At 28.9% G+C, this 25461-nt stretch overlaps 3 protein-coding genes across 3 annotated transcripts in view; all 3 read left to right on the top strand.

Moving 5' to 3' along the window:
- LOC100212290 (thimet oligopeptidase) overlaps nt 1–4571 on the top strand; it is a 38597-nt gene extending 34026 nt beyond the window's left edge. Inside the window, exons 18-20 of the mRNA XM_065801222.1 lie at nt 3161–3228; nt 3875–3991; nt 4107–4571. Of these exons, the coding sequence (XP_065657294.1) occupies nt 3161–3228; nt 3875–3991; nt 4107–4193 (272 nt within the window). The 3' untranslated portion in view covers nt 4194–4571. The remainder of the gene's footprint in view (nt 1–3160; nt 3229–3874; nt 3992–4106) is intronic.
- Nucleotides 4572–7462: 2891 nt separating this feature from the next.
- Nucleotides 7463–9127, top strand: LOC136082594 (uncharacterized). Its single transcript, XM_065802011.1, has 2 exons — nt 7463–7530; nt 8773–9127. The coding sequence occupies exons 1-2, from the start codon at nt 7463–7465 to the stop codon at nt 9125–9127; spliced, it is 423 nt and encodes a 140-aa protein (XP_065658083.1).
- A 6934-nt stretch (nt 9128–16061) lies between these two features.
- On the top strand, nt 16062–23984 carry LOC100204143 (proliferating cell nuclear antigen). Its single transcript, XM_065801221.1, has 2 exons — nt 16062–16827; nt 23532–23984. Exons 1-2 carry the CDS (start codon nt 16174–16176, stop codon nt 23712–23714), a joined length of 837 nt encoding a protein of 278 aa, XP_065657293.1. The 5' UTR covers nt 16062–16173; the 3' UTR covers nt 23715–23984.
- Nucleotides 23985–25461: the final 1477 nt, after the last annotated feature.

Genomic DNA, 25461 nt, shown 5'->3' with positions numbered 1-25461 from the left:
GAAAAACTGGAAAAAAGGCTGTTTTTAAAAAATATGCTGGAAAAACTGGAAAATTAATGCTTTAAGAAACTTAGATGCTGGAAAAACTGGAATTTTTTTTAAAATTGCTGTTTAGTAGCTTCATTTGTGTTTAGTTATTGATTTTTGAAGGTTATTATAAGTCTTACTAACTATTTATTCTTCTTAAAGTTTTATATTTTTAATTTAGATTAGTATTGTTATTCTAGTTAGTATGAATATGGAATTAGTTAAAAAAATGATGCTTCAATGACAATTTAAAGATGACTGGTTGAGTGATGATAACTTAAAAGATTGACTAAAGTAAAATCTTATTGATGATACTAAAGTAAGTTGTGTGCCAACTGGTCAATAGAACTCTCTTTAAGTGGGAGCTCTGCCTTGACAGATCACACAAAAGGAGCAAAGCACAATATAGAATTAAGAAAAGTGAAAGGATTCTTTGCAAAACCAGAAGAGAAAAGTTCTTTAAATCTGTCTTTTCTGATTCTAATGAGTCAATTATAGAAAAACAAAAGATATTAGACTCGTGTGTCAAAAAACTAGTGTTACTAAGGCTGAAATTGTATGGCAACTTAAAAGTTTTGATAGTGGTTTTTTTCTCTACGTTCAAATAATGACTTAAACTATGTTTTTACAGCTATGTCTCCAAACAATGCCATAGCTTCACAATTTCAGATGGGTCGAATCAAAACTTTATATAAGTTAAGTCATGGTTTAGCTCCTTATTTTAAATCAGTTTTGTTAGAAATTTTAAAATTGTCAGACATTCATATTTATTCTTTTGATAAGAGTTCAAATGAAGTCACTTAAACTTCTGAAATGGATATTTGTATTAAATTCTGGGATCTTAATAGAAATCATGTAAATGTCCATTATTTTAGATCGAGTTTTTTAGGTCAAACAACACACCAAGACTTATTAACTCATTTCATGGATATTGTTAAGAATTTGGAAGTAAAAAAGCTATACCAAATATCAATGGATGGTCCAAATGTTAGTCTAAATTTTTTCAACGAATTCAGTACAAGTGTGACAGAAACAATCTTACATTCTCTTATTAACAACTTGCAAGAACTTGCAGTTGCATATTGCCAATGGCAGTTTAAAAACTGGAGAGGCTGTCACAGAATGGAATCTGAAAAAAGTTTTGGATGCCGCCTATTATATTTTACATGATAGTCCTGCAAGGAGAGAAGACTATAAGTCTGTTACTGGTTCTTTTGTTTATCCTCTTAGCTTCTGATCAACAAGGTAACTACTTCTACTGTACTAGCTCCATTCAAAACATAAGTTCACATGCTTAAGAAATCAAGTTTTTACATGATATTTAGTTACTGGTAATTATAATTAGACATTTGTTGTAAAACATCTGACTCGTTGACTGATACAAAAGTATTGACAAGAGAACCAATATGACTAGATATGATTTAAAATGTTTTTAAATGGTATTTGATTTACATTTTAAATGGGTTGAAAACAAAAAGGTGGTTAACAGGTTGATCAAAGTGAGGAAAAGTTGAAAAATTTATTTTCTTTCTGGAATGGTTTACCTAAATCCAAACAACTAAAATGTAAAAGCTATGAGACATTAAAAATTCAACACTTCAAGATCACTTAATGCTTCCCAAGTTACATTTCTTTGCTTATATCGCAAATATAGTTGAACCTTTTCTGAAAAAATACCAGACAGACTGTTCAATGGTTCCGTATTTATATAGTTTGATGTAAAGAAAATAATAATATAGTTGCTTGAAGTTATTGCAAAACCAGATGTTCTTGAAAAATGCAGAAGCTAGAAAATGTTGAAAGGATCTTTCTTTGACTGATTACCTGATGAAAAGCGTATCTGTTACCTGATGAAAAACTTAACGCAGGATTTTCTGTTTCTGAAGAACTACATCATCTAAAAAAGAATAATTTGATAACATTGTCTCAAAGCAAAGAGTTCTTTAAGGTGGCAAAGAAATTTGTCGTTTGAATGAAAAGCTTTTGTGACAAATCTCCATTGAATTTTTGATAAGAGCATCCAGTATCTTTGACCCTAATGTCTCGATGGAGTTGACAAAATCAAAATTGATTGATCGTTCGAAAACTTTACTTAGGTACTGAGTTTAAGAATTTTATCACCACAGCAATGTGACTTGATGTTTCTCAGTTTAAAGATTTTATGGGTAATGAAGCCAAAAATGCAAGAATCTTTTAAGTTCTTTCATCCAAAGGATCATCTTGATGACTTTTATTTTCAACATGCTTAAAAAATGGTTAAGTTAGTTTTTATTAACAAGTGACTCTCTTATTTTGTTTGAGTATTTTGTTTCATCTTATTGTTATTATTAACTTAAGTTGTTTTTCCTTTAAAGTTTCCTGATTTTTGATTTATTGAGAAATTTTGCAATTTATTATCTTAAATAATATAATAATTTGCAATTTATTATCTTGAATGATATAATAATTTGCAATTTATTATCTTAAATAATATAATAATATATATATATTTATCTTAACTAAGATAAAAAAATGCATGAAATGGAATGTAAGAGTTTTTTTATATAAAAACTAGAAACTTGGTAAGCCTACAAGTAGTTTTTTATTTTGTTTTTGTTTTTAGTTTTTTTTAAAGTTAATTGCTTAAATTTGTGCTTCGGTCATTGTTATGGCTCATTATGACTCTTTAGAGTTTTATTAAGTTTAATTTGTCAGTAATTCTGAAATTAGTTAAATTTAAAGAAATATGAAATTAGTTAAATTTAAAGAAATATGTCAGTAATTCTGAAATTAGTTAAATTTAAAGAAATGTGTTTTTTAAGTCCTTGCTTTTGTTTTATAAGTACAGTGGTTGTCTTTAAGACAATTTTTGTATCACTTCGGAAATATCATTAATGCTGGAATTTAAGTACTTTTTTAATACTGATGCTTTAAAAAGATATGGGTTTCAGTACCAAAATCCTGGAAAAACATATCCAAATGAATTATTAATTTTTTTGTAATTTGAGTGGACACCCTGTAAATACATGTGTTAAAAGATGATCTCAGATTTTAATTAAATAGAACAAAATCGAAATCTTAATTTATATTATAAATTTTGTTGACAATTATATTCTTTTGGATAGTTTTATTTTTGCTTTTTAAATGATTTAAGGAACAAATATGAGCGCTTCATTCGGACACCTAGCTGGTGGTTACGATGCTCAGTATTATGGTTACATGGTATTTAAGTATTTATTTGTTTATTTTTTTTATTTTTCTATAAAATCGATCTTTACTCTCAATTTCTATTCAATTAGTTATATCATAATTTCTATATTATCGAACCAAGTTTTTAACAGTCCCTTGGCTATTAAAATTATGTGAACCGCCACATACTCTAATATGTAAACCACCACATACTCTAATATATTAACCACCATATACTTTAATATATTAACCATCATATACTTTAATATTTTAACCACAACATACTCTTGTATGTTGTGGTTAACCATTTCATACTTTGATATGTTAGCCACTACATACTCGAATTAACTATTCTTTACCGTGCGCTAATATATCATATGCGCTAATATATCATATATCATGTGCGTTAATATATCATATTCGTTAATATATCATATATAATATGCGCTAATATATCATACATTATGTATTGTATTCGCTAATATATCATATGCGTTAATATATCATATCATATGCGTTTATATATCATATGTGCTAATATATCATACATCACATGCGCTAATAAATCATATAGTTTAATAGTAATAACAGTTTAAAAGTAATAATAGTTTCTTTTATTTTATATTGTTATAAATAATTAGGTACACTTGCTTCAACTTTTTTGTAATGATATATTTAGTGGAGTGAAGTTTACTCTATGGATATGTTCCACTCTCGCTTTAAAAAAGAAGGAATATTTAACCCATTAGTTGGAATGGCGTACAGAGAATGTATTTTAAAACCGGGCGGTTCGTTGGTGAGTGTTTCACAATTCATTCATTAACAACAATACACAAATACAACATTTCCCAATAATTTAATATTTGACTTATTGCATAATTAAATGTTAAATTTCATTTTTAAATGAATAGGACGCTCGAGACATGCTGCTAAACTTTTTGGGTCGTGAGCCTAATCAAGAAGCGTTCCTTATTAGTAAAGGATTGGTCTCAAGTTGATTGTATATGAAGATTTTTAATGCTATATATTTTTAAATTTAGGACAATTATCAAAATTATCAATTATTACATTATATTAGCTTATCTATGAGTCTGCGCTTAAGAGCAGAATTAATTGAGAAAGAAAACTGAAAGTAAGAAAATCCAGTTAGTGTGAAAGAGAGAAAAAAAGTGAGGGAGTATATAAGGAAAGTGCAGCCGAATTGGAGGGAGTTGTGACGTTGGAGTGTAGAGAGTTGTTATGTTGGAGTGATGAAGTTGTTATTTTAGAGTGTAGGGCGTTGTTACGTTGGAGTGTATAAAGTTTTTACGTTGGAATGTAATTGTCGCATTATTTTTGATGTTATTTTTTCGAAAAAATATAATATCATTGATAAATAGTTGTTTTTTTCTTTATTGCTAAGTTTTAGCTGTGTAATTAAAAATTCCTATTGAGTTTTTGTGTTTTGTTGTCGATGAAGTGGAGCCAAATCTTTTGTTGATACACTTGGAATATTAAAAGTATCATTTAATAATATATTTAGAAAAGATAGAATTTTTTTAATGAGTTTAAAAGACGTTACAACACAAGTGACGTCGGCACAAATGTTTTGAGCAAATACTCTATAATAATATATATATCAATAAATTAAAAGCTGTAAAAAAATTAAGTTTCTTTTTTTTTTTTTTTTTATCCAATGCTTTAGACTTTAATGCAATCACTTAGAAACCCGCTTACGTGTAGCAATGATCCCAAAGACATCCCAGTGCTATACTATAACAGTTAAAACATTATTTTAAATCAGCTGTAATAATTAGTATATGATTACATAAAAGGTTATAGTGGAAATAAAATGTATTCGTTTTAATATTGCGTGCATGTAACTCAAAACACTTAAATTTTGAAATGTTACGACATTGTATTGATGTATACATATATACAAGTAAAGTGTATCAACAAAATGTACAATAGAGGGAATCAGCAAAGCAAAGGTGCAACAACAATGCGCATATAAAAATCTCGTACAATTTATAAGATATTAGTCGATAAATTGTGCGCATACATTCACATAATTATGAGCATAATTATTCAATTTCAAATCATTAAAAATCGTTAAATTTTTTGACTACTCAACGCGGTTAATGCATGTACTGAAAAATACACGAATTTTGCGTTTTTATAAAAAGGTTATGTTTCGCTCCATTTTTTTAACCCGAATAATTTTTTGAAAAAAAATTTTTTTTTTCTCCTAGCGCTTTAGTTTGTCTAAAATCAAAGTTAAATTTTTTTTTAATTACTCAAGTTTAGATATAAAATTTTGCTTTATAGTTGATGGACCATATTTTGGTATAAAATAGTGCTGCTCTCAATGAAGATAAAACATTAAACTGAGAAAACAACTTTTTCAAACAAGTTTTAAGTTATATGTTTAATTTCTAACCAGTCATATGTCTGCAAACATATTAAAGGTCGAAAAAAATTAGTTATTTCAAGTTTAAAATCTGTTTTTTTCCATTTTATATGAAAGTTTTTATTAGTATGAGTGTGAAGAACACACAAATTGACATACGACTAGTTAGACTTTTAAAGTTAAACCTCTTAAGGTTTATTTAAAAGTCTAAGCTCAAAATTCAAACATTACTGTAATGTGAGCCATCCCTATTTTATAATGCCATAAAACTATTTAATTAAAATTCCGGTCTTTAAATTATCATAGAATGATATATATATATTTAATTTTTATATATATAATTTTTATTTTTTTTGTAGAAAATATATATACACATTTTCATCGCAAAAGATATGTTAAGTTTTAAACAATATATATAGATATTGTTTAAACTTAACATATCTTTTAAAACTTAAAATATCATATTGTTTAAAAACAAATGTTGCAGACCGGAAAAAAAATATGTTTGTTATCACTGAGAACAAACAAGACAAAAAAGTTTGAGAACTTGCATTAACGGCGTTGAGTAGACAGATTTTTGATTAATGCGCATTCGGTACAAAAAAATCATCAGTTTTAATAGTGGAATTAAAAGTCAATAACTTTTAATTAAAGCACTTTAGCACTTAAAGCAATTAATAACTTTAACTTATTAATTATAAAAGTGCTTTAAATAAAGAGATAAGTAAGTGAAGCAATAAAAAAATTTATATGCTAATTAGATATTTTTTCTCAAACAGAAAGACAATGGAAAACTTTACAGTAAAAAGATATTTGCATAAGGCCGGGTGAATAAAAGAAAGCAATTGGTTTTATTCAGTAAATGGTCAGCTTTAGGTGAATGAAAACTTCACCAATTTTGCTCAAATTATTATTCACATAAAGCTGAGCAACTACTTGCGTGAATAAAAAGTTAACCGAATGTGCTAAAATTTTTATTCGCGTAAAACTGAAAAAGTACTCCAAAAACGATGAGTAAAAGCAATTGCTTATTTTTTTTATTCACCCGGTCTACAATCTCAATTCAGTAAAGAGAACTAGAACTACATTGCCTGCCAAAAGACAGTTCAATGGGCAAAAGATCGCGTTGCAGCACATAAACGAACATCATATCTAAACGCTAGTGAAGATGAGAAACAATTTTTTGCAAAGCGAAAAACCGAATCATCAATCAACTTCAACAACGACATAATAATCTCAGCTAAAACACACGAAGTAGTCGACAATGTGATGAATACTGAAGAATCAAAAAAATAAATCGATATGAAATTAGCAAATTTCTTTTTCTGAACTGGAATATCTCTTCGTCTCGTTAAATCTGAAGCTTTTAAGGATTTGATCAAAGCAATTAATCCATCGTATGCATCATCAATACCGTGCGCGAAAACGCTGTCAGGTTCGCTTCTTGATAAAAAAAAATATGCCAAATGTTCCGCTAAATTGGAAGAAATTTTCGAATCATCTCGAAATTTAACGCTCGTCAGTGATGGTTGAACAAGTATTGGTGGAGATCGCAAAGTGAATTTTTGTATCAAGGCACCAAATACAAAACCTTTTTTCTATTCAATCAACATATCGGGTATAGTTCAAAATGCTGCAGCTATTGCTGGTGCCATCATTGAAGTAATTGAGACTCTCGGCCCACAAAAGTTCAGATGCATTATCTCTGACAACGTTCCAGTAATGAAAGCTGCCTGGAAATTAATTGAAGAAAAATTTAAACACATCTCGACGTATGGATTTTTTTAATTTAGTTTAAAAACTTTATTTCAAGTCAATTTTTACAAGATAATTTTAGTTAACACTAAAACTAATTTAAATGAAGAAATTATTCAGGAAATGGTTATGAATCGCTTTAAATTCCTTATCACCTCAGATATGGGAATTGTCTATATGCAGACATCAAAGTATACTGCAGAACGATTCTATTTTAGTGAGGATAAGACTGATATAATCAGTTCAGTTTAAGAATTAGCCTCCAAAACAAATCCCAAAATTGCTGAAACATGTTAAAAATTGTTGAAAGTGAAATGATTGAATTTGTTGGAGAAATGACAACACTGACTGAAAAAAAGAAGAGACAATTTTCAAAATGAGCGCAAACAATTTTTGATTGGAACATTGTTGGTAGTCAGAAATATCCAGCAGTCTTTAAAGCTGCAAAATCTATTATTGAAACAATTTTTTCGTCAGCAACAGCAGAGAGAACTTGGTCGATTTTTCGATTTATTCATTCACGATTGAGTGAATGAATAAATCGAAAAATCGAACGCATAAAAAAGTTAGTTTTCAAATATACCAATAGTGTTTTGATGGATGCATACGAAAAAAATGACTACATTATAGAGGAAGGAGCAGTTCTTAGCGAGTTTGAGTGTAAAGAAATTATAAATGAGCAAATATAATATGAAAAGAAAGTTAATTAAGTTTTGTGATATAGAAGTTCGTTTAAATATCATGAATAATAATCTGAAATATTTACCAATAAATTTAATAATAGAAAATCAAATAAAAAATTATTTCTCTAGTTTAAAGTCACCTGCGTTTGATTTAAAAACATTTTCTTCTATATTTGACAATATTTAATTAATTTCACATACCATTTATCTGTTAAATTTGTATGCGCATCGTTTGCGTATTATGCGCTTAACTGTGCGCATAACTTTTGAATAATATGCGCATGTATTCGTCGATATGCGCGTAAGTTCCGAACCCTGTATATTTTTATGGTATATTATACTTATAAGGTAATGTCATTACATAAACAAACTAAATGCATTTATTTTGTATACATTTTGTATATACTAGCTAAGGCGTTTATTAACTGTACTAAATATAATTATCATCTTAACTACATTACTAAAAATATTATAATTACAATGCGGCTCAAAAATTTAGCACACATAAGATTTAAGTTTCATTTTTCTTCTTTTAATTGAATTTTTAGGCGGTAAACTTTTTATACCATTTTAGTTTGTTTTTTTTACAGTTAATTAAAACATACCTTACATAGAAAAAAAAAAAGAAAAAAAAATTACGTTATTTTAACCATCTATTTTTAACTTAAACAGAGACCGCTAATTAAAGCAGTGTAAAAAAGCTGCTCATAAGTTTAGCACACTTGCACTTCTATTGTCTCTGTCTATTAGCTCTGAAATAAAACAGCGTATTGTAGGACTACACCTTGGTGGTTTCAACAGTTCTGAAATTGCTCGTGCTCTTAAGTCTGTATCTCGTTCATGTGTACTCAGAACAAGTCAAAAATTTGAAAAAACTGGCACTACTGCAGACAAAAACCGATCTGGACGACCAAGAATAACAAGTATCACCAATGATAATAGTATCTATAGAATTGCAAGAAAAAACCCTAAATACTCAGCCAAAGAGATTGCACAAGAAGTAAATTTGGCTCCAAAAAATCATATCTCAAGACAAACTGTAAATAGAAGATTGATTGATCGAAAACTTTGTTGCTACGTTGCTGCTAAAAAAACCACTGCTTAGACCAATTGATCGGTTAAAACGTATCAAATTTTGTAGAGCTATTTTAAAAATGACTAATTATGAACTAAAAAGAATAATATTTAGTGACGAATCAAACTTTACAGTTATTAACCGAAGGAACAGAGTGATTATTCGAAGACACTATAATGAGATGTTTCGTAGTCGCTTCATTGTGCCGCGACTACAAGGTGGTGGAGGTTCTGTAGGCATATGGGGTTGCATCACTTATGACGGCCCAGGTCTCTGCTACTTATACGATGGTCGTATGGATCAACATAAATATATAGAAACGCTTGAAAATCATTTAATCCCGACTTGAGACATCTTTTTTAGCAATGAGTCGGAGTGGCAGTTTCAACAAGACAACGCTCCTTGTCACAAGACGAAAACGGTGTTTATGTGGTTTCAAGAAAACAACATTAAGGTACTTCAGTGGCCAGCTAGATCACCTGACCTTAATCCAATCGAAAATATATGGACTGTACTGGACCGCAAACTCACTAAAGCTCCCGTAACATCAGCTGAACATCTTAAGGAAAGTTTGAAAGAGTCGTTCGACAGCTTATCAACTGATTATTGCCGAAAACTTTTTGATTCAATTAAAAGAAGATGTGAACTATGCATAAAGAACAAATGTGGACATATCCCTTATTGATCTTGCTATTAAAGCAAACTTAAATCCAGGTGTGCTAAACTTATGAGCAGTTTTTTTTTAACTTTTTTTTTATATACTAACTTTGATTAAAGATATTTAGTGGCAGACATTTGTTTTTTATAGTTGTTTTTCTCTTAATGTAATTAAAAAAGTCAAATAAATGTTTCGTTTTTTAAAAAACCCTGAATTTCTTATTTTTTACTTTTATTTCATTTTTAAAGAAAAAAACGCAACTTAAATCTAATGTGGGCTAAATTTTTGAGCAGTATTGCATATTTTCAAGATATTTTCAGTAATTTTTTTTTCCTGCAGTTTAATACGTTTAAATCAAGAAATATATACGATTAAGAAAAAAAATTGTTTTGTAGAACAAAGAGAAGAGTGTAATTTGTCACGGACGGACAAGACGCTGTAGTAAATAACGGCGTACTATAGTAGCAATATTTAAATGATACGATGAATGTATATAGTTAACGTAGTATACGCAAAACATTTACAACATTTATTTGAAATTAAATTTATTTTTTAAATAAAAATTGGAGTCTTCTGTAATCAATACCAAACATGCCAGCAATTTTATTATTAAAGTCTTTTTTGTTCCAGTTTATTTTGTCTCTGTGTACTAACCAGACCGACAATCATTTGATATCGTTGACTTTTTTTACATAACGTACCGTGCGAAACGATCGCTTCACCGTACATGTTGTTACTGGTAAAGTAAAAACACTATTAAGGCATACTGGATACTTTAAAAAAATTATATAAAAGGTAACAAGTTGATGAAATCTTGGCAACTGTTATATTCTCGAGTGTTCCAAAAATCAAACAAACTCAAGGCCTAAGTTTCAAAATTATCTATGCTGTATACTGTCGCAAAAGTTTCATCTTTAAAATGTTAGATTAAGTTTGTACAATCTAGACGGATGTAAAAATACTAAGTTAAATCCTACACTGTTGACTTCACAAAATTGACTCCAATGAGACAATTTGAGAATCTAAGTATCGAATGTAAATCGTTTCTCTGAAGAACAGCTTTAACAATTATGTTTCCTGGACTACATCGATGTTTTTATTTTCAGAATTATTAGTTCAATACTATCTTTTGCGTGAGTTGTACTTTTTTCAAAAATATCCCTGAAATAATTACTGGACTTACTTCTTTGAAGTTTTACTATGCTAAACAGTAAACGGGACGACTGATTAAGCGTGAATTTCATTATTATGCAAGTTCGTACTTACTTATGTAAATGCGAACTTGCATAAGTGCGAAATGGCATAAGTGCGAAGCAGTTGCAAAAACTGGCACAAGTGCAAACTGGAACTGGTATAAGTGCGCCAAAATATTTGCAAACATTGGCATAAGTGCGAGTTGGCATAAATGCGAAGCAGTTGCAAAAACTGGCACAAGTACGAACTGCTATAAGTGCCAACTGGCATTAGTGCGCCAAAAGAATTTGCAAACATTTGTATAAGTGTGAATTGGCATAAATGCGAACTAGCATAAATGCGAAGCAGTTTTAAAAACTGGCATAAGTGCAAGTTAGCATTAGTGCGCCGAATAAACTTGTAAATATTGACATAAGTGTGAATTAGCATAAGGGCGAAATCCCCATTTGCAATTTTGTTAATATTTGCAGTTATTTGGCGCACTTATGCCAATTTGCTCTTTTGCCAGTTTTTGTAATTACTTCGCACTTATGCCAGTTTGCACTTATGCCAATTCGCACTTATGTCTTGTTTGCAAATTTGTTCGGCGCACTTATGCCAGTTCGCACTTGTGCCAGTTTTTGCAACAATTCACAATTATGACAGTTTTTACTTATGCCAATGTTTGCAAACTCTTTAGACGCACTTTTGCCAGTTAGCACATATGCCAGTTCGCACGTATTTCAGAAATTCGCGCTTATTCAGCCTTCCGTAGTAAACTTAGAGTTGGAATTCTAAAAAATCAATTTATCAGCTTGAAGAGCCTGACTAATTGGTTTAAGTATTGCTGAGCACTGCAAAATAGTATGTGCTGGACTTTGATAAGCAGTAAAGCTTATGTGCATTTTTGTCGTGTAGTTTCATTTGCATACAGGCGCGTACTGGTGCATCGGGAAAATCCCGGTAGGCCCTCTTAAAAATAATAAGACATAGGCACCCCTACCAGATAGTCTTACCTATAGTTTCAGTTAATTCAGTAATTTCAAATCTGAAAGTAGTTTAAAATATTGAAATTATTTTAGATTTACTGTGGTGAACCTAATTAATGTTATATACTTATATATAATAAAATAATAATATTAAGACAGGACTTTAAAATTAGTATCAGAAAAGTCAATGTTAATGAAAATCAGAATTTGATAAATATTAGTAAAACTCGATGGTGGTCAAAATGATGCTGTTATTAAGATATTTGATCGTATCGATATGTGGCATGAAAGAACCAAGATTGACGACAGAAAGCAATTTGTATATGTGCAAATTGTATTTGCACTTGATGAAATTTCTGTTACTAACGAATTTTCAAACAGCGTAAGAAGTACAGCTCAAAGTTTACTAGGTCGACCTGTTTTTGCAAGTATTTAAGTTTACTATTGCTCTATCTGATTACCTACAAACACCTGATTTAATTTATTTTAAGCATGGAGAAATAATAAATTGCAACAATAAAGTCTTTAAAAAAAACCAAAGAGAATTTTTACAAGTCATCGCAGGAGCAAAAATATTCATTGAATTTCTATTCAGTGTAAAAAGAGAAGAAAATTCCAAAACATTATGGAAAAAATTCAAGTACCAACCAAAACATAGGAGATAGAGATTCTCACGAAAATGTTTGTAAAATCAAAACATTTAACGTAGTTATGGATAGATATTGCTTGCTTAGAATATAGATTTTTGGTCAGTAAAGAATTTAATTGTGATCTTGAATTATTTGATCCAAGAAGGTTTAAAGAAATTGCAAAAAATGAAATACATTCTGAAGCTATTCATAATATTTGTGAACTTTTATCTCATATTGATAAACATAAACTAGGAGAACATTTATTATTGTTTGTGAAATTCTGGCCTCAAATATCCAAAGCTGATTTTAGAGAAGTATATGATGTATACCAAAACCAAAGCAATTTGCAAGAAAATTCAGACTTTGAAGATTTTGAATACTCTCATGAAAATTATAACAACAAGTGTACAAGAAAAAAAAAATGTAACTCATGCTTATTATGCGTAACAAATGTTAATTATGAATTCAAAATGTATTCTTTAGAGTATAATGAACTATTTGAAGAATACAAGTTTCTTTTAACAATTCCTCTAACGCAAGTAACGTGTGAACGATCGTTTTCGAAACTTATAATTATAAAAATACGTTTAAGAAGTTGTGTTTAACACAGGAGAATTTGGAATCATTATTTTTGATGAACTGTGGAATGGAATTGTTGGCAGACATTACACCAGATCAAGCCATCAACTCAATGTGTGAAAAAAGTACAGATTTTAACAGTTTGTATATTATTTCCTCTGTATAGAACTATTTTTAATAAAATACTATTCATATTTTATAATTTATACTACGCAATCAAGATCACTCAAATAAAAATAATTATGTTAATATTGTTGTGTATTTTTATAGAACTTCAATTAAAATATATTTTTTATTTAGGTTCATGTTAATTGTATAGTTTTTTCTTAATGTAAGAAATAGGTAAATAACTTGGCTATTACAGCATCGTCCACAATTATTTTCGTCGCGTTTATAATTACTTTCGTTGCAGTCCAAAATTATTTTCGTCGCGTCCACAATTATTTTCGTCGCGTCCACAATTATTTTCGTAATAAAAATACTTTATTTTTTAAATGTTTTACAGTAAATTAAGAAATAAAAATTCAAGCATAATTTAATCACATAAACTCATTACGCTGAATTCCTTTTAACACCCACTCACGCGTGTGAAAATAATAATTTTCAAAAGAGTATTCAATAAAACCTGGTAAAATCTCAGCAATAATGTTAATCATTTCTTGTGGATTATTAGGTCATGGTTGTATCCTTCAGAATAAATTTTTCATCACACCAAAAAACTCCTCGATAGGATTAAGTTGATGGCTGTAAGGTGGTAAAAACTGGATAGTACAATTGCTTTCTCGAAATGCCGATTCTACACTTGATGAATGGTGGAATCGCGCATTGTCCATTATTAAAACATATCTTCGATCACTTAAAGCTGGTCTTAAACCTTGTTCGATCACACTTCGAATGATTGATGTTTGTATTTTTTTCGTTTGCTATTATATATTCCGTGATAAAAATACTAAAGTATTTTTATCACGAAATATATAATTGCAAACGAAAATAATTTTTTTCGTAATAAAAATACTAAAGTATTTTTATTACGAAAAAAGTTGTGGACGCGACGAAAATAATTATGGACGCGACGAAAATAATTATGGACTGCAACGAAAATAATTATGGACGCGACAAAAATAATTGTGGACGATACTGTATTATAGGTGCTCATGGAACCCATTGTTATTAGTATATATATTGTATATAGTAAATGGGCCCTAATTATATCCAGTTTCCCGGTAAAGAAAATGGACCCAGTACGCGCCTGTTTGTATACAATGAAAATTCTTCTTGATGAAAATAAATATTTTTAAATTTACTACCAAAAATTTGAATACTTTATACTTGTTTGTCCGTCTTTTTTTATATGGAGGAGAATAAAATAATTGCTTTAAGTGTGCCAATAGTATTTTGTACCCCTGCAACATCATAAGGAACAATTGAGAACATTTGAACATTGTTATATTCTTTTTTTTTATATATTCAATTTTTTTTTGTTCTTTAATCCTTAAAAATTCGTAAAATATAATAGAATCTTTACAGAGTAAGTAAAATTTAAAAAAAAAAAAAAATTTACCAAGTTACGTTGTACAAAAAAATATATAAAGTAAAACTGTAAAGTATTAGAAATTACTTCAAAGAACGCGGAAACGCTGTCAGGTTCGTTTCTTGATAAAAAAAATATGCCAAATGTTCCGCTAAATTAGAAGAAATTTTCGAATCATGTCGAAATTTAACGCTTGTCAGTGATGGTTGAACAAGTATTGGTGGAGATCGCAAAGTGAATTTTTGTATCAAGGCACCAAATACAAAACCTTTTTTCTATTCAATCAACATATTCGGTATAGTTCAAAATGCTGCAGCTATTGCTGGTTTCATCATTGAAGTAATCGAGACTCTCGGCCCACAAAAGTTCAGATGCATTATCACTGACAACGCTCCAGTAATGAAAGCTGCTTGGAAATTAATTGAAGAAAAATTTAATTGAAGAAAAATTCAATTTAAAATGTTAATAAAAAATTAATTGAAGAAAAATTTAATTTTATTTGTTCATTGAAAACAAAAACAGCTTTAGAGTAAATCCTTCGAATTTTTTGCCTGAGTACGATTTTCTTTCCCAGCCATTTTGGAACACCCACCTGACCAGGCAAATTGTTAAGGAGAAGGCCAAATGTTTTGCAATTTTGAATCATACAACCAGATATCGATACAACGTCCATATCTTTCAGCGGTAAAAATCCAAGAAATACCAACGAATTTCCTTCACTCTAGACGTATTAACAAACGGCACTCTCAGTGATAACTGTTAAGATCCTGAAATATAGGCTGTTTTACAATATCTTCTTGCAGAGCATGTTCAGACAAGTTGAAAAAATTATTCTACGTTCGATGATGTATAATGGGCATTTTCAGCACCTGTATCAAAAATATTTTAAAAAATACTGTTTCCTCTCTCAATTCTATACTCGTAAAGTTCAAGGACTTTTCCTTTGTTATTATTTTTCTCACGTAATATAAGTCATTTGTTCCGCAAAATAAGATTGTAAAAATAATACGATACAGCGAAAGGATACATAGTGTCTTCTAAAGTTTTTATTTTTTAAATCGTTTTATCTCAAAGCTTAAAAATGTGGAGAAAGAACAAGATGGTTTTAACAAGCGAATTGTTGACGAGCGAGAGGTGAGAAAATCAAAAAAATTCAGCAATGTTACTTTTTTTTAAAATTAAAAAAAAGCAAATAAGGATCTTTTAATTATACGTAACTTTATGGGTTCTTTATAAATGATTTTACTTCCAGTCACTTATAATTAATCTGTTTTTAAGACTATGATGAGTTTGACTACTATTTGTAAAATCGAAGTTTGACCTTTTTACATCTTCATGAGTCTACATATTTTTATGCACAAATGCAATGTTTGGGACGTAAGGGTAAAACTATTATAAGGCTTTGCGCGCGCGGGAAAATTTGTCTCTTCTGATTTTACTTTAGTTTTCCAAACAACGACCTTCACTCATATTTTTTAGTGGTCAAGTTAAGTACTATCATTTCAAATTTCAACATGTTTGAAGCTAAACTTACAGACGGTGCTCCCTTGAAAAAGTTGATTGAATCCATGAAAGATCTTTTTGCAGAAGTAAATTTTGTTTGTTCTGCTTCTGGAATAAGTTGTCAAGCAATGGATACAAGTCACGTTTGCCTATCTTCAGTATTGCTAAGAGCAGATGCATTTGATCCTTATAGATGCGACAGAAATATAACTTTAGGTCTCAATTGTGTTACTATGTCTAAAATTCTAAAATGTGCTGGCAATGATGAGTCTATTACTTTGAGAGCAGAGAATAATGCAGACTCAGTTGTATTTATATTTGAAAAACCAAATCAAGAAAGAGTTTCTAAATTTGAAATGAAGCTCATGGATATTGATAGTGAACATCTTGGAATCCCAGATCAAGATTATGATGCTATTATTAAAATGCCATCACATGAACTTTCCAGAATTTGTCGTGATTTAAGTCAATTTGGAGATACTGTTACAATAGCATGTACTAAAGATGGTGTACGATTTTCTTGTTCTGGAGAATTAGGAAATGGCAGTATTACACTTAGACAAAGTTCATCAGTAGATTCTAAAGAAGATGAAGAAGTTTCAATTGAATTAAATGAAGCCGTGACCCAGACTTATGCAATGCGTTTTCTCATCATGTTTACAAAAGTAAAATTTTAATTTTTTAAATATGTTTTATTAAAAATTTTTGATTCAAACAGAAAAGCTTAACTTTTTAAAAAATTTTTTTTTTTATTGATTAAAAAATGTATGTGTGTTGGGGCAGATCTATATTTTTTGCCCTCCTAATATTAATTACGGCCCCCTCTTTCTCTCTTCCTTCCTAGATAGTGACATTAAAAAAAAAATTAAAATTGCCCCCTTACTAGATGGATCTGCCCCTGGTATGTATGTGTGCTTGATGCACATTTTTAGATTTACATTCACTAACTGACAAATAGTCAATTAACTGGCTAAGGATTGCGATATCCCAGAGTTTTTGCTATCCTGGGATAGCGGGAATTATTCATAGTCTTCCTGGAATCCCAGGAACGTACATTTAAATAAAATACAAACAATTTTTTTTTTTTTACTATATCTTTAAAAGTATTTTTGTGATTTAAAGTGATCTTTTAGAAAAAACAGTGCATCCGGATTACTATCTGATAATCTAGTTCTAAACATTGTAAAAAATAAACCTGTTGAACTAAACACTCTTTCAGCTTTAACACAAGATAGTGGAATAGTTTAAAGGGCATTATAAGCGTATCTAAATTATGTGATCTTTGGTTAGATGCTTCAAATAAATGGAATTCTTTACATAGAGTTAGTTTATTACAATTAACTACAAAGTTGTCTTTTTTTTTTCCACAAACCTTTCCAATCTTTCAGCCATAGGTTCCAATGACTTTTCTAAACAGACATTACTATTGTTAAGCTTATCATTAATCATAATATTGTCAAGGTTATTACTACTTTTATCTTGTAGTTTTGGTATATTTTCATGTATGGCGAAAAGTCTCTCAGTTGATTCAATAGCTTTATTTATCATCTCTGTTTTAGATGGTATGCAAATAAGTCATTATACATTTCAATTTTTAAAGACTGGATTATTTAAAAACCTTAATAAACCAACAAGATTGCTTTTTCTTCTTTGACATATTCTTTCAACTGAAGCATTCTTAAGATTATTTGCTAAATAGCAATCTTTAGTATCAAGTTCTGTAACAATTAATTTTAATGTGTCACCAGCTGTAAATAATGTTGCTTCCCTTCTATAAATCATTTCAGAACCTAAAACAATTAGCTCAAGACTTTTTGCGAAACATTCAACTTCTTTTAGCTCATCAAACTTAACAATTTGTTATTAAAATCCATGGGTACCGAGAAAAATAAGTCCTGGGATTTCCAATTTTTGGTTTAATATTTTTTTTAGGGAACAATCCTTAGTACTGGCACAATTAAATGCACATACATCGACTGACAAATAAGTAGTGGCGCAATTAAATGTACATACTTTTCTCAAGTTTTCAGAATTATGTTTTTATATGATTCTGAATCAACATAATGTGTATTCTATCATGATTTATAAAAAAATGGGGAGGGGAGAAAAAGTTAAGTAGCATCTATATTAGTGATGTACCGATAGCACTTTTTCGGCCGATGTCGATACTGATGCTGATGGATTGGAAAAGGCTGATACCAATGAATTAACTAACTATTAAAATTTTTAAAATATAAAAACTTTAAATTGTGTAATCTTTTTCATGAAATCAGTACCAGTAAACAAATACTTGGACTCAAATTAGAGTCAAACCATTATTTTAAAAGATATTAGAAAAACTCAGTTAAAAAATATACATTTTATAGTTTTTTTTTTACTATAAAAAGTAAACTTTCAAAAAATAAATACAATTTTCGGGGAACCCTTTTCATTTCATTTTTAAAAAGAAAATGGTACTATCATAAGCAGTTCACTTCGAATTCTTTATTAATTTAATAGGAATTTAGATATCTAAACAACAATCATGTGTTGTTTAGATATCTAAACTATTTTTAGATATTTAAGTTGTTTTTATGATTATTTTATTTTGTGATGTTCTATTCCCACCATGTCCCTGGCAGTACCGCGCTAAACTTGTTTCTCGACACAGCGGCCTTAATTGTCGAGGTTTGTGTTTCGGAGTTATAAAGTTGAGAGGGTTGTAACCAAATCTAAAGTAGCCTCCTCGATTGCAGTGGCCTAAGGGAGGCTATACTTGAACACATATAGATAACAATGCTTAAATAGGTTACTTTTAAGTAAAGCAATAGAACAACACAAAATAAAATTATTCTAAAAGCAACAAAATGGTAGTAAAAGTATAAGTACATTCAGCTGTCAAATTAAAGCTTATAAACATCTTAAGAATAAATAATATTGCCTGTAAACAAAGTCAAAATAAAAATTTATCAAAAAATTCTAAGTAATGCATAAAGTTTATTTATTATTTAATTATTATCATAATGCAGGATAAAAATATTAAAATGCCATCGGTTGGAAAATCGGAAAATAAGGCCGATACCAATACCGATTGTGCAAAAAGTGGCCAATGCCGATTAATCAATACATCACTATTATATATATATAGTGTTGTACCCAGACATAACCCATACCATAAATATACATAACCATTTGACTATATGAGAGTCGAAACTAAACTAAAAGTTCCATAAGTTATAATTTCTTAGATTATTAAATAAAAGCAAATAAACACATTAAAAAATTGTAATTTTTGTTAGCCATACATCACGTTTTATATCCAACATTATTATGGTAAATAAACTAAAATTTAGGGAATGGTTTTTATATTGTTATAAATTAAGTTGCGCTGTAAGCATATTTTGAAGTTCTGCGTTGTAATTACATTGCATTTCACAGTTTTACAGTGCATTAAAATATTTTAAACAATAACTATAAGAAAGTAATTAATGAAATCTAATTTCGAGCCACTTTTAAAAATCATTAACATAATCATTAAAAATAAAATTATAAGTGACACAACTTTTTTTCCTTTACCATTACCACCCAAACTATCGCTGGGTATAGCACTGATAGTTACCGTAAAAACAATAAAGGTCTTTAATTTTGAATTTGAAAAGCATCCGAATGTTGCCAAAATATGTTCAATAGTGTCGAAAAGGGTCTAGAATAGACCCTATATAATATATAAATTTATTTTTGAATTTTAAATCTTATTTGGATTTACACATGACAACTGCAACAAGTTTTAGTTCAAAAAAAATAAAAAAAATATGCAAAATCTGTTTCTCGTTCTCAAAATGGCCTTTTTTTAAAAAAATATTGAAAAGTAATTTCATCTTATCCAATAGTAACCTACGAAAACATGTAAAAATTTATAACCTGAAGATATATATATATATACACACACACACGCACACACACACACACATACATACATACATACATACATACATACGCATTTGCTTTTGAAGAGATATGTTGACCCTGTCTTTTGTATTTTGCACACTATAAGTCTTAAAATTCTGACTTCAATCCAGTTGTGTTAAAAGTTATTTTTGAAAAGGAAGAATTAAATGAATTTTTTTTTGCAACTAATGTTGCTTCACACTTAGTACCTTACCTTCCCAAACCATCAGTATGATATCACACAATAAGTATACATGCTGCGTAATGAGTACACAAAGTTGTTGTGTGGGTACTTATTTATGTTATATATATACAAAGTTATTTATGAATTACCAAGTTGTTTCTTTTAAAGCAAATGTTTATTTTTGTATTTTAAAGTAGTTTCATGAACTTAATGAAGATCATTCATGATGCATTCATAATGTCTATTACATAATCCCATAAAAATTTAAAAACAAATATTTGTTGTATTTATAAACACCAATATTAGGCTGTATAGATGTGTCTCATTTTTCTTTTAATGTTAAAATATGTGATATTGAATAAGACAGTAGTTCACCTTTATATGTAAATACTGTCTATTAGGGTTATGATTTTTTTAACTTTTGTCCCAGTCTTAATTGGCCATAGTTTTAAAACCTGAGAAATTGATAGTTAATATTAAAATTTCATTGTAATATTGAATATAGTTTAAAAATGTCCCCACCCACCCATAAAAATATTGTTGTTTTTATGACTATTATGGAAGTATTTGATTTTTAAATTGGCTATTAAGCATAAAACACACCTCAGTGAAAACTATTTTATGTGCTTGTGTAATATGTTGGTCTGAACTGAAATATTACACAAATACAGAAAATAGTTAATACTAATGCGTTTTATGTTTTACTCATTTCTTTTATCTTTACCCATTTCAATGTCTTTTTTAATTAATTTTATATTTATACAGTAAATTTTTAAAGAAAAGTATTTTTATTAAAATAATATTAAAACATAGAACATTACTAACATATATTATCAATGGATATATTATCAATTGTAAAAAGAGTAAAGTTAATTGCTGTCGAAATAAGTAAATTATGGAACAAACTCAACTTGCCAAGTATTTCTAAAAAATCAGTTGGAAGAAAAATTGAAAAGGAATTGTTAAATGTGAAAGTGGAAAATCCAATGATATTTTTGAAGCTTTTAAAAAATTGCTAAATGATTTTGATGCATGGAAATGTATTTCAATGATTATATGTGACACAACAGCAGTAAACACAGGAAAATTAAATGGTATAGTTGTAAAAATACAAAATGAAATAGAAACTAGAGGCTTTACTAAACCACAGGTTTAGTAAAGCCTCTAGTTTTAGGATGTCAGCATCATATACTGGATCTCTTTTTAAAACACTTTTTGGATCATTTTGTAAATTGTAAATCAACAAGTCCTGGTTTTGATTATAAATTTGTGAAGGACTTAACCGAAAATTATGAAAATCTTCAAAAAAATTATACATATGAAGCTGAGCCTAATCATTACATAAACTTGGGATGGCGAGATGACTTCAAATTCCTTTATGAGTTATGTGAAGCTTTTAGTTACTTCAAGAATCATAAAAAATTGCCAATAATTAAATTGATGGAAGATCTCCTTCAAAATTCAAAAAAATGGGAATATGCAAATGTGAAATTTATTGGAAAGAATGACCTGTGAAGCGTTAAAACTAACTTGCTGAAAATAATTACTTTTATTGATCCACTTCAATGATTACCTTGGTTACCTCACAGTAACTTCTGGGGTACCTTGAGGTACCCCAGAAGTTACTGTGACGAAGAACTTGTGTTGATCTTTGAGAATGACTTTACTGCAGGTGTTAAACAATAAATGTATAAATATAATATACAATGACTTTAATGCTGAATTTTTAAAGTACATCTACAGTCATCTTCTCTTTTCAATTGCTTAGAACAGGCAGCTGATTTTGAATTTGATCTCACTTCTGTAACAGCTTGAGTTTGTAGTGGCTTGTAAATTTTAAATATAACTAAACTAAGTTATTTACTGCAAGCAACTATCACAATACTGTTAACATTCCTGTATTAATAAATGGCAACTCTTTCACTGAATTCTCTTCTCTACTTCTTGGATTATCATTCACTACTGACCTCTTATTAAAATCATACTTACAATCTGTTGTGATTTCAATTTCCATCATTAATTAGCTTTGGTAATTATTTACAAAAGTCGCTCTTTGTATTTTTTTTATTCTTATAGCTTTTGTATATTAATCATTGATTAGTGAATGGTTTCACAAGTCATTTGTAAACAATATATAGCAAATGATTTTTGTATTAACACAAGATTGCAAAGCTAACATCTGCTAAGTTTGCTTTTCTTTGTTGTGCTTGCCATTTCCTTACTCCTGATTCCATTCTCTACCTCTAAAAATCTCTTATTTTTACCCTTAATGAAATATTGTTGTCATATTTGGGTTGGATCTTCTAATGATGCTCTTTATCTTCTAAACCATGTCTGAAAATGCATTATAAACATAGTTGGACCTGCTCTGTCTGCCAAGCTTGAGCCTGTTGTAAGGTTGCATCTCTTTTCTACAAATACTATTGTGGATGCTGCTCAAAGGAGCAATCATCTCTAGTTTATTAAACTCAAAACTCAACTTTCTAAACTCGTTTTCACTTGACATGTCATTCAGTAAAATTGCATCCTTTTATTGTATATGTCCCTGCATGCTCTAAAAACTCTTATCTAGGTTTTCTCCCTGTACATCAATCCTTTGGAACTCACTCCCATCTTCATGCTTTCCTGATTCCTTTCATGCTTGACTGACTACAATCTAGCAACCTTGTTGGGAGTAAATTTGATTTAAAATGTAACATTTACTTTTGATATTCATTGCACTACTGAAAGTTATTACTTTTTAATAAAGTAAATAATCTCTAGTTAACAAAGGCATCACTAATTTAACAATTAAAAATTGTATTGTTTATATATTGGAGAAATTACATTTTTATGAATGTTATTAAAAAATATCTTATATAACAGTAAATAAAAACTGTAAATAACTTCAGTATTTCTTGTGTATAGATTTTACTCTAATAAAATTACTTTGGTTCTGTTTTTTGAATTTAAAATGGTAATTTTGATTTTATGTGCAGCATAATATATATTATAATATATATACATATATATTATATATATATATATATATATATATATATATATATATATATATATATATATATATATATATATATATATATATATATATATATATATATATATATAACATATATATATAACATATATATATATATATATATATAATTATATATATATATATATATATATATATATATATATATATATATATATATATATAATATATATAATATATAATCATAAAATATATACATATATTTTTTTTTTCTTTCTCAGGCTGCATCTTTATCAAAAACTGTTGCACTGTCTATATGTCATGATGTACCTTTAGTTACAGAATACAAAATTGGAGATTGCGGTCACATAAGGTTCTTTTTAGCACCTAAAATAGACGACGAAGAACAAGACAACATGGAAGAAAACCAGGTTCAGCAAGCAAATGATAATGAAGAAGATTAACTTTTTCTAGACTTAAAATATGCAATAAAAAATAAAAGAATTGCATTAAATCAACAACTAATTAACAACTTTCAGTTGTTAATTATAGTCTAAGCAATTAACTTAAAGAAGATAATTGTTTAATTTTTCTTACTGCTTAACAATTAAACTTTTTTCGACTATATTTCCTAATACTCGTAAATTATAAAGCTTAGAATAAATCTATATTTGGCTTCTTTTTTTTAACTTTATGTACAGTAAACTAAGTTTTTAAAGAAATTATAATTTGCATCTTTGGTTTTTTCTTTAGTTCTTCGTTTTTCTCAATAAAAGATAAATGTAAATATTCAACACAAACATTCTCTACGGTAAATTTTATTTGCACCTCACACCCATGCTGAACCTGATTTTAGTTTAATGAAATGACACAGGGTTGTGTCATACCTTTTTAGAATTTTTAGAACTATGCCATTCAGGGAAAGTTAGTGTGAAAAATCGTAAAACTAATCTTTAAAAAATATTTGGGTTTATACAGGGGCTAAATAGGTCCCGGACTTGGGCGTTCCTCTGACCGATCTCAAGATCGACTACAGGGGTGCATGCAATCCTTGCGTGTCACATGATAGAGCCGAAAGTATCACCGAAAAATTTAGAGCCGAAAAGTATACTTTCATTGCAGGATCGAATTACAAAATCCTTTCTTGCGTCGAAAGTTTTAGAACCGAATTTTACAACCGAAAAAATTTGGATCCAATTACAAAATTCTTTCATTTTTTAATTTAATTTAAAAACTTTATTTCATGACTTTCGATCGATATTTTTTCGGTTCTAAATACAATTATGACTTTCGATCGAAATTATTTCTGTTCTAATTTTTTTCGTGAATATTTTCGGTTTTGTAATAAATTTCTCATATTCGGTTCTAAATTGAAATTTACGATTCGGTTGAATCATAGGACGCCCAATCGTTGTACATTTTGTCAGTAAATATGACTAGTCGTTATATGGTTATCCAGAAGTCTGAATGCTTCAGCCAATGGTTTTAATAGGACTGGAAACAAGTTAGTACTTTACCCAATTTTTTAATATTTTTCGGCAACCATTACCATTATTATTATTGGATCAGCTAACTTGTTTATTGTTTTAAAGATATGGTTCGTTGCCCCTTCCATCAAATAAAGTTCTGGAGGTGAAAGATGATTAACAACTAGGTCATTATCATCTCCAATTAAAAGAACTTCATCAATACAGTTAAAATATTCTTTTGCTCTAGGTTTTTTTGATCCGCTCGATTTATACAATTTACTGCTTAATCTTAGTGACCCAAGTGTTCGTAGCTCTGTGCAATCATTTTTAAAAACCTCTGTTCTATTCAATGTACAAATATAACACGGATGAGTTGCCATGGAACTTGGAGACATACCACACATGACTTGACAGAGTTTGATATCTGCCACACAAGTTAAGCTTATTTTATTCGAACAGAGTTTGTTAAGCAGAACTTTAACATTATGATTTGTCTCTGGTACATCTGGAACCAGTGCTATATTAAATGATGCATTCACAGATCTATCTTTGAAGTTTGATTTAATTTCTCCATATTTTCTCCTTTTGTTTTTAAATGTTTCACTAGGATTTGATACAACATTTAAACAAACCTAAATAAATTATGACAAATTATTTTTGTTAAATTTTTAATTAGAAACAAAAGTAGCACATTATTAAATCAAATTACCTTAAGAAACTTTTTTTTTTTTTTTGTTTCACC

Source organism: Hydra vulgaris, chromosome 07 (genome assembly GCF_038396675.1).
Source record: "Hydra vulgaris chromosome 07, alternate assembly HydraT2T_AEP".
In the NCBI taxonomy this organism is placed as follows: Eukaryota; Metazoa; Cnidaria; class Hydrozoa; order Anthoathecata; family Hydridae; genus Hydra; species Hydra vulgaris.
Note: the sequence above shows the minus strand (reverse complement) of the source record. Positions and strands in the feature narration are given on the sequence as shown.